Here is a 9,603-nt window from a genome sequence, read left to right on the forward strand (position 1 = left end):
TTTTTTTTGTTATGTGTTAAAATGTCTGTACTATTGTGTGTAACTTTGAAACAGAAAGCAAAATATGATTAAATAACAATGGTGTGCGCATGCGTTACAGGAAGGCGACAAAGCGAAAAGGCGAGCTTTTTCCTTTGGCGCGTCGTCGCTTTTTTCGCGTTGTCACACGCGAAATAGCGAGATTTTTTACGCGCCGTTTATTTCGCCTTGTCGCTCTTGTCGCGTTGAGGGTTTTCGCTTGTCGAGTTCTGAACCTTGCCTTTTCGCTCTGGCGCCCGCGAAAAAGCGAAAAGACAACAACGCGCCGAAACCAGAAATCTCGCTTATTTTTGTCCTGACGCTCGTGACAAAGCGACAACGCACCAGTCGCGGGCCACAAAGGGAAGTTGGCAGAAAATAGCCACCATATGAGCTTCCACTACGGTCAACCTTGAAATGAAAGACAACATAAATTTCATTTATTTTGCTAAAAATGTCAAAGAAATAATTACAGGGTAAAGTGAAAAAACAATGTTCTAACTTACAAAAATGGCATTGCTATTTATACTTCCTTTTTCATAACCGTTGAACAATAAACAAGCTTCGTATAACTTTTATCTTTGTATGGAGAAACTGTTTAAACATCAGTTTAACCAATATGTATACACACTGCTACGTAACCATCAGTTATTTCGGTATTGGGGAGTTAAAAATACGTCCACGTCACCTATTGTGGCGTTTTTAAACGTCAAAATTAAAACCATTTTACTGATTCACCTGAAAAGTGCAACGACCGAAACTGATCCGAGTTGTACTTTTGTTGCAAATATTTGAAAAAGCAAGTGCAGAACTGTAATTTAAAAGATGCTGCCTTTGATTATCAATATTCTGCGAAATCTCGTCAGTATTTTTGAGGTCATAAATTCTCAACTGATCATCAAGCCAGAACTAGCTGGTAATGTTATGCATTTCCTTTCAGTAATGAAGCATTACACGACGTGTTTTGAAATCCTAGGGACAGTGTTGGAAATGAACTAAAAACACAGATGAAGATAAGCAGAAAGTTCGTTAGTTAAAAGGCAAACGGCCATAACTTAGTTAATATTTAGATATCGTGTGTACATAGCATGTCGACCTCATATGTTATACATTCACCTTTAATTAAGAGGTACGGGTAACTCACATGGCAAGTTTTTGGGCACGCTTGTTAAATTTTCTAGACTGATGGCAGAGTTACTGAGCGGACACGGAAATCAGAATGGACTGTTGGAATGACGGGACGGAAAAGATCGGGAAAGACCAATCGTTGTCCGCGGAACAAGTCTAAGGACAGTTGGGATTGTCGGATAACACAAAGTCTTATGCTTGCTTGGTAAACAAGCAATGACTGAAAGTCTTGCATATAAGATAAATCATAAATCATTGATATTTTTAGCCGATGGTTTATGAATATCAAATAAAGTAAAAATGTCATGATTTTTAGACTACAAATTACCTCGACTACTTCTGGGAGGGATGATTCTACCGTAAATCTGCAGAAGTCTTTAAGTTGTTTATAAATGTGTTCTGGCAGCTCACCCTTTAATTGAAGAAAAGAAAAAATAAATCGAGCGTTTAATTGTTATATTGATACATGTCAACATTTTCATTCGCCGATGACAGTGAAACGTGTCTCTTGTAAAATTGCAGTTGCTAAGTCTAGAAGTTCTTGAAATAGACAAACCACGGATTACATTGGCCAGAATAAAGAATACTGTTTAGGTATTTAGTCAATGAAATTTTGGAAATAATATGGCATCGAGATGTTAGGGCTTAAAGTATCAGTTGACGCGTTTAAAGTACCAGTTGACGCGCTTAAAGTACCAGTTGACGCGCTTAAAGTACCAGTTGACGCGCTTAAAGTACCAGTTGACGTGCTTAATGTACCAGTTGACGTGCTTAAAGTACCAGTTGACGTGCTTAATGTACCAGTTGACGCGCTTAAAGTACCAGTTGACGTGCTTAATGTACCAGTTGACGTGCTTAATGTACCAGTTGACGCGCTTAAAGTACCAGTTGACGCGCTTAAAGTACCAGTTGACGCGCTTAATGTACCAGTTGACGCGCTTAATGTACCAGTTGACGCGCTTAATGTACCAGTTGACGCGCTTAAAGTACCAGTTGACGTGCTTAATGTACCAGTTGACGCGCTTAAAGTACCAGTTGACGCGCTTAAAGTACCAGTTGACGTGCTTAAAGTACCAGTTGACGTGCTTAATGTACCAGTTGACGTGCTTAATGTACCAGTTGACGCGCTTAAAGTACCAGTTGACGCGCTTAAAGTACCAGTTGACGTGCTTAATGTACCAGTTGACGCGCTTAATGTACCAGTTGACGTGCTTAATGTACCAGTTGACGCGCTTAATGTACCAGCTGACGTGCTTAAAGTACCAGTTGACCAGTACCAGTTAATCAAAAACTAAAAATGTTATTTAATGCCAATAACTATGGAAGCACATGAGTCAAGTTTAATTAAGGGATTTCTTTATCAAAATTGTGTATTACATTGTTCGCAATAAAGAACAATTGCTAAAAAGACAAACAAAAAAATACCGACTGAAGACATTGTTACACGAAAAAATGTGAAACAAACAATTAATTTTTTCTGGGAGAACAAATGAACCAACTTACTGTACGTTTTAGTTGAACCGCTTCGCTTAGTTTTTGCTGTTGTTCTTTAGATATCGAATCACATTGCGTCTTAATATCCTGAGATAATAACAAAGCTATTAAATATGTCAACAACTTTTGCTCTTTAAACATGTACATTTGTTTTATATGAAAAACACGGTATATATATCTGAACTTTCTGATATATCGCAACCCCACCCTCCTAATTGGCACTGTCACCATTCTTTGCTATTCCTGCATATTTTCGGTATTTGTTATCTCATATATTTTTCACCAGTTTCATTATGGCAAAGAGTTGTGCCAATGATGAATATCTTTTAAAGGATTTGTGATAGCTAACGGACATATGGTTAAGACGGACAGACCAAAATCATACATTGAGGAAACAAAAGCAATCATAAATTTCATAAATCGTAACTTCTCTTGTGAAAGCCTATATATAACTGATGAAATGTATAAGTATCGAAAATAAACAATAATAGAACCTATAATTATACTTCAACCTGTAACACTTGCACCAGTATTTCGATTGTCTTTTTCTCATTACGGAAGTGTTCCTGTATCACTTCAAATGCATTTGTCCATTCGTTATCATAGAGTTCCTGATTCTTCTCAGCAAGTTTTGTTGGTCTGTTTTTATCACTAAGATCTGCTATGTCAGGGTTGTTATTTGCAAGCTTATTTCCCATCAGACGGCTCAGTCTAAAATTCATAAAATATTCGGTTAACAAACTTTAAGGATGATTCAGATATGCTGCATTTTTCTTGTGGAAGAAAGCTGAAAAGAAGTCTGTCGTTTTATGACAGGAAGGTGTTTATGCAGCTTATTGATTTATGATAAATGGTAAATCTTACATTTCAAAATAAAATAAAAAAAAAAACACGCTAAATTGTACAGAGATATTTTTACCGTGTTTTAGATTCAGACAGATTAGCTTCGCTCTTTTTCTTCTCTTCCCTTGCCTTTTCATATAGTTGCTGTACATCAGACAACTGTTTCTTTAGCGACTCACATTCGATCACCACTTTGTCCATGTTCATTTTATATTCATTCAGTGCTTGATCAAGTGCTTGTGTTTTAGCAAGTTCTTCCTCATGTTTCTGACCGATATCTAGATATGCGTTTTTGTATTTATCTATAGCGTCATTGGCCGTTTTGATTTCTTGTTCAAGCTTCTTGATCTTCTCTTTTTCCCTTGCATTTACTTGCACCTCTTGACAACGCTTCTGCAGTTCCTGATAATCTTGTTTTAACTTTTCTAATTCTTCTCTTAGTTTAATGTTTTCATCAAATACCTGAAATGAGATACGGTCATCAAACGGATACGGGTTGTAAAATATCAGAGACGTGTCCATTACAATAGGCTTATATGGATCAAATTTTAGATAACTAAAACTTGCCTTTACCTTCCGTCCAGAAAATTAAATAACTGAAATCTGTCAAACCGAATGTATTTGTTGTTGCATGTATATACTAATTATAAGATCTACATCAATAAAAAACGCTTCTGAAATAAGTGCATCCAATTAAAGTAACGAGAATTACCCTGGCCGACAAAGACTGTTTAATTGTCTTCAGTTCATGTTTTGAGTGTTCAACAAGTGACTGAAGGCTCTCTAAATTTGACAATATTTCTGTCGTGTTTTCCAAAGTCAGCATTTCTCGGTCTTTATGAAGAGTGTCATCTACATCCGTGTATTGCTCCGTTGCGAAGGACTGACTGCCTAATCTAGGACTTTCATGGTTTTCTTGAGCACGAATGCCAGGTTTATCCACCATGTATTGATGCTGTTGAGAAAGTCTCTGCTGGCTACCATAGTTGTCCCAAGCATATCTTCTATCGCCGTATTGCCGGCCAGTACATTGAGAACCAGCTTGCTGAGCTTCAAAACCTTGCATATGTATGCGGATGCTAGAAAACATAATATACTGCATTGTTAGTACTTATAAGCCGCTACGAGTTGTTCAAACAGTAGAAACTGTATGTGTTTGTACACTGTACACAAGGCGAGAGGTATTCAACTTATAACTGAACATTATAAAATTTGAATTTCTGAGAGGCGTGTATTAGATTTTCATAATTTATGTATTACGCAGTTTTCTTCTTTAAAATATCATGCTTTGTTTAAAAAAAATGTATACGCGGAAATAAGTATTAAGCTAGCGGGTACAGTGCTTTTGAAGACTTTAAACTTTATTTAGAAATAAAAAGAAGTGGTACCTGACCCCAAATATATTAGTTTCGCTTCTAATACAAACTATTCGAAATAAATTTGGGTTACAGTGTAATAAAAACAGTGCTGTGTAATGTCGGAAACCTACGGAAAAAATAACATGCGCTGCAAATCTGTATTTTGTTCAAATACAAGTTTAAATCCATAGGTGATATTTGTTGGCATTCATACTGCTTTCCTAATAAATTTGAATGGATCAATTTAGTCGGAAAACTATTTTGTTTTGACGTTCTATTCACATATTATGCATTACTTGATGGGGTACTAATGTCTATAGTAAATTGTATATACTTTCCATTCTTTTACCACCGGAACTAGATCAGAAATATATATCGTTAAAGATAACATTATGTATGCCGTTATTTGGCGCTGAAAATCCATTACACATCGAGAGTCGACAAGAAGATCGTTTGATGCACACAGTGGCAACTTTAAATATTCCTTCCTGATGATCTGGCGCCAGTAGCTTATCTACGTCTATACGAACATGATACATGGCAAAACAATGCTTAACTTGGGAATACTATAAGATTCTTTCACTGGTTGTAGGTGCAGATGGGAATTTCCGGCCTCGAGGGTAACTGTTTAGGCGGTAATGAGGTTCCTATCGAGTTACCGCCTAAACAGTTACCCGAGAGCCGGATATTCCCATCTGCACCTACAACCAGTGACAGAATCTTTTTCTTACATACCGATATCAAGATATAATGATAAAAATAAAATCAGTCGTACGGCTTTATTTTTAGAACTATTTCTTATAGCAGCGTATTTAAACAAAGCGCGGGAAATCAACGTCCGTAAGCAGGAAAGACGTCATGACGATTCAAAGACAAATAACAATGTTTAGTCCCGGTTTTGTTTTATCAGTTCCTGCGTAACGTTATGAATTTTTGATAAAATAACGTGTTTTGAATCGAGAAATATACTATCAGGAACAAAGAGGAACTGTCAAGGTATTGGATTTTTATTCCGTTTTTCGAAATAAAATATAAATAACTACATAAATCTTCTGCAAATATGTAGTTCGCAATACGTCATGTAAAGCACGAGAGTCATCTTACACCCCGGGGTGAAGATGGATTTTTCCAGCACCGGTAAAAATACCGGAAATCCCCGTCTGGTATGCAAGAAACGAGAATCTGTGTCTTAGGTAAGTCGGTTGCAAACGTCTACAGTAGTTTAACGGACACAATGGTTGTTAGTTCTGAATAAATGTCAGTAAATAATTATGACGATTTCGCTCAATACTAACAAACTTCAGATTTCAGAAAAATTCTAGCTACAAACCTACACTTTGTTTTTCAACGTGTCAAATAAAAACAAGTGGCCCAAATGGGTCTTATTTTTTCACCTGAGGAGCACTTATACTTTTTGACCTTATCTCTGACCAAGTTTGGTGAACATCAATTAAGCAGTTCATTAGAAGTACTAATATAAAGCTTAATTCTACAGACCAAGTTTAGTGAAGATCTTTCAAGAGATTCATGAAAAGAAGTTGTTAAACGTTTTTCATCTGTTTTCAGCTGTACATACTATATACAGACTATATATAAGTTATATATACCTTGAAATAATTTGTTTATATTTTTATACGCCAGTTATGAAAAAACGGGACGAATAATGGAATGGTATTATCCGTCCATCTGTCCGTCTTTCAACATTGTAATTGGTGTAGCTTTCAAATCTGATATTTCGACTAAGCACCACTGTGGAAGGATCCTGTATGTTTTTTGTTTTCAGTCGATCAAAGGTCAAGGACATATTGACCTGGAGACTAAAAACGAATTTTCACCACATCGAGACAATGTGCAGAGTGCAAGTTTTGGATGGCTGGTTTCAAGGTCAAAGTCACAGTTAAAGGTCAAAGTTCACATTCATGATATGCACGAATCAGTTAAGAACAAATGATTAAAAGAACCTAGATAAAATTGCAGATTACTTTGAGGAAAATAATGAGAAGAAGGAAGAAGAAGAATGCAGTGGTGCCTGTTGGCTGCATAGTAAGATCTAAAATGATTCAACGCATCAGTGTCATTTACAGACAAATAATTGTCCCTAGGTAGGACCAAAAGTCTTATGTGGGTTTCGCACAAAAAAAAAGAAATTAAAAGAAAAAACGCCAGTTAAACACGAAGAAAGTACATGTTTGCGATATAATCAGAATGCAATTTAACAGCTGTTCCATTTAAAAACTTTTATAGACTGACATTTATATGTTGTTAATTGTACATATATTGTAGGAAAACTGTGTTTCAGTTACGATGCTACATGTAAATATATATTTTTCTATTTTTATTTCTTATATTTTTTTATGTTTCTAAATCAGTTTATTTCTATATTTCTAATTGTCAATCTTTATATTCGATTGAAAACTTCAAGAAGACATCTCGGTAGAACAATCAAACAACAAAAATGTCGTGTATACAACATCAAACAACAAAATGTTGCTTGTACAAATATTTTGCATTGGAGGTTTAGAAGTAGTCAAAGTATAATCTATGTATAGAACAATAACTCGTGTACAGGATATTTTCATGCACGGCTAGACTTTATGTATTGAAATTTTAACAGATAAACATGTAAGACCAAAAGCCGAGTGAAGATAAATTATATGACCACCAACTGGGCGTTATCGTTTGAAAATTCGTATATAATAAACGCACTTACGACTGCAAAATGTGTCCTCTGTTATGTAAAAAAGTAAACAAAAGACGCCATTTTGAACTGCAATCAGCATTTTCTCGCCTAAAAGCAGCAAAATGCAAAATACGTGCCTTCCCCCCCCCCCCACCCCCTGCATTTTGTAACTTTCTGCCTAGCAAAGGCCATTTTTATATCAGAAATAAGCTTTATTGATGCTTGTCTGTAAAAAGAATGCCCGCGGGTAATTTTAAGCTGCGCTACATGCTTCCAAAGTTGTGTCGAAATTGCTGGGTAAAATAAAAGTGAACGTAGGTACTTCTACCCTTTTCATCACGTGTCTCAGTCACGTGGTGCGAAAAAAGGACCTGTTTTACAGCTGTAAAACGTCTGTAAAAGACCTGTATTTTGAAATTACAACTGTAAAAGACCTGTAAGTGGAAAACTGATCAGAAATACAGTTAAAATTTTCAGGTGTAAAATATGAAGGTCTCAATTTACAGCTGTAAAAATTTTACTATTGAAAGTTACAGCTGTAAAATGGTCATGTCTCAAAATTACAGCTGTAACATTTTTGGAGGGAAACATGAGTATTGTCTGCCATCTTTAATGCATTTTGGCGGGATATAACTGAAATTCTCACAGACATCACATCTTGTAAAATTTTGGAATTTAAAGCGGTATAGAGTAAGTACAGATGTTTAATCATCTATTATAGTTGTAAAAGGACATGTATAAGTACACACATTAACTATTTACTCTTTACTGGAAGCCGATAAGTTTAAAAGAAATAATTACAAGATTGTCATATGTTTTCATGACTGACAAAGAAAGTTTTATAAACGAGATCTCCATATGTTCTACTTTGTATCCTACTCTTGAATTTTGCTGTTGCTATACTGTAATCATACCACATATACTTTACGTACTAGATCATTTATTTTGCCATTTTCATAGTAATTGCTACCTTATCTAGAGAATTGAAATTCATCCGAAAACTTTCTGCACCTCTACTTTCGTCTCTTAAAATAATGTCCTCTTTTTCAATACCTATAATATTTCTACAACTGTATTTTGGGGCATTTTTACAGCTGTAACATTTTTCATTTTTACAGCTGTAACTTTTTTTACAGGTGTAGCTCATTTGCATATTTCGAACTGTTTTACAGTCGTTTGTCAGCTGTAAATTGAAATCTACAGCTGTAAAATCAATATTGTTATATAAAATCTACAGGTGTAAATTTGGAATAAACAGGACTGTTATTTTGAACAAGTAGTTTCATTGCACATTTTTTGGTATTTTTTGATTGCCTAAAGGCAGACCTTCAAGTCCAGGGTAGTCTCGAAAGAAGTAAAAGGCTAGAAAGGCTGATAACATATGTTAAACATTGTTATTTTACATAGAAAACAGTAGCAGAAGTATTTAATACATTTTAACCTATATTACTTAGTCTATTAATTTAAAATAATTTTCATTCATTTTCCCGCGCCTTCGACGCCTTGGTAGGCCGCGGACAAAATATGTTAACAATGTTATATTAGTAGCTGTTACAAATTTCCGACAAAAACCAAGGGCTGAACGGAAAATTGTCATAATTAGCTTAATTTATAGAACAAGTTACGACAGTTGTCCGCTGAACCCTCTATATCTGTACAAGAACTAAATTAACACATACCCGCCCGGTGACCGATTCGCCATCTGAACTATCTCCTCTAAATGAAGGAAAATCAAAAGTTAAGCGACCTGTTTAAACCAAACTTAAATATGTTCAATAGAGTTTACCCAAAGGAATGAGGAAGTAAAATTTTGAAATAAATTCTTTAACCGATAGGTACTTTTGCTTTTACAAGAAGTGCAAGTTGAACGAAAATACCGTGTGACAGTTTTATTATTGGCTTAGTTTTATTGCTTATTTTTTTTTTAAAAAAGACCTAGACCACTTTCATTGAGAATTTCCTGGTTTTAGTTTTATTCATTAAGAGAATGGCTACATGCGCGTAATTGCTAAATAGCTTATATCCACGGGAGCATTTTCAGAGGGTGCTGGTTTTCTAAAAGGATTATTTTTCTTATTATGT

The 9,603-nt window shown here is 35.3% G+C and overlaps 1 protein-coding gene across 1 annotated transcript in view; it reads right to left on the reverse strand.

Annotated features, from left to right (window-relative positions):
* Positions 1-9,334, reverse strand: part of LOC123558245 (uncharacterized) — a 29,115-nt gene extending 19,781 nt beyond the window's left edge. Inside the window, exons 1-6 of the mRNA XM_053544501.1 lie at positions 9,201-9,334; positions 4,196-4,562; positions 3,560-3,945; positions 3,153-3,351; positions 2,650-2,727; positions 1,475-1,558 (exon numbers count right to left, since the gene is read on the reverse strand). Of these exons, the coding sequence (XP_053400476.1) occupies positions 1,475-1,558; positions 2,650-2,727; positions 3,153-3,351; positions 3,560-3,945; positions 4,196-4,562; positions 9,201-9,223 (1,137 nt within the window). The 5' untranslated portion in view covers positions 9,224-9,334. The remainder of the gene's footprint in view (positions 1-1,474; positions 1,559-2,649; positions 2,728-3,152; positions 3,352-3,559; positions 3,946-4,195; positions 4,563-9,200) is intronic.
* Positions 9,335-9,603: the final 269 nt, after the last annotated feature.

Source organism: Mercenaria mercenaria, chromosome 5 (genome assembly GCF_021730395.1).
Source record: "Mercenaria mercenaria strain notata chromosome 5, MADL_Memer_1, whole genome shotgun sequence".
NCBI classification, from domain to species: domain Eukaryota; kingdom Metazoa; phylum Mollusca; class Bivalvia; order Venerida; family Veneridae; genus Mercenaria; species Mercenaria mercenaria.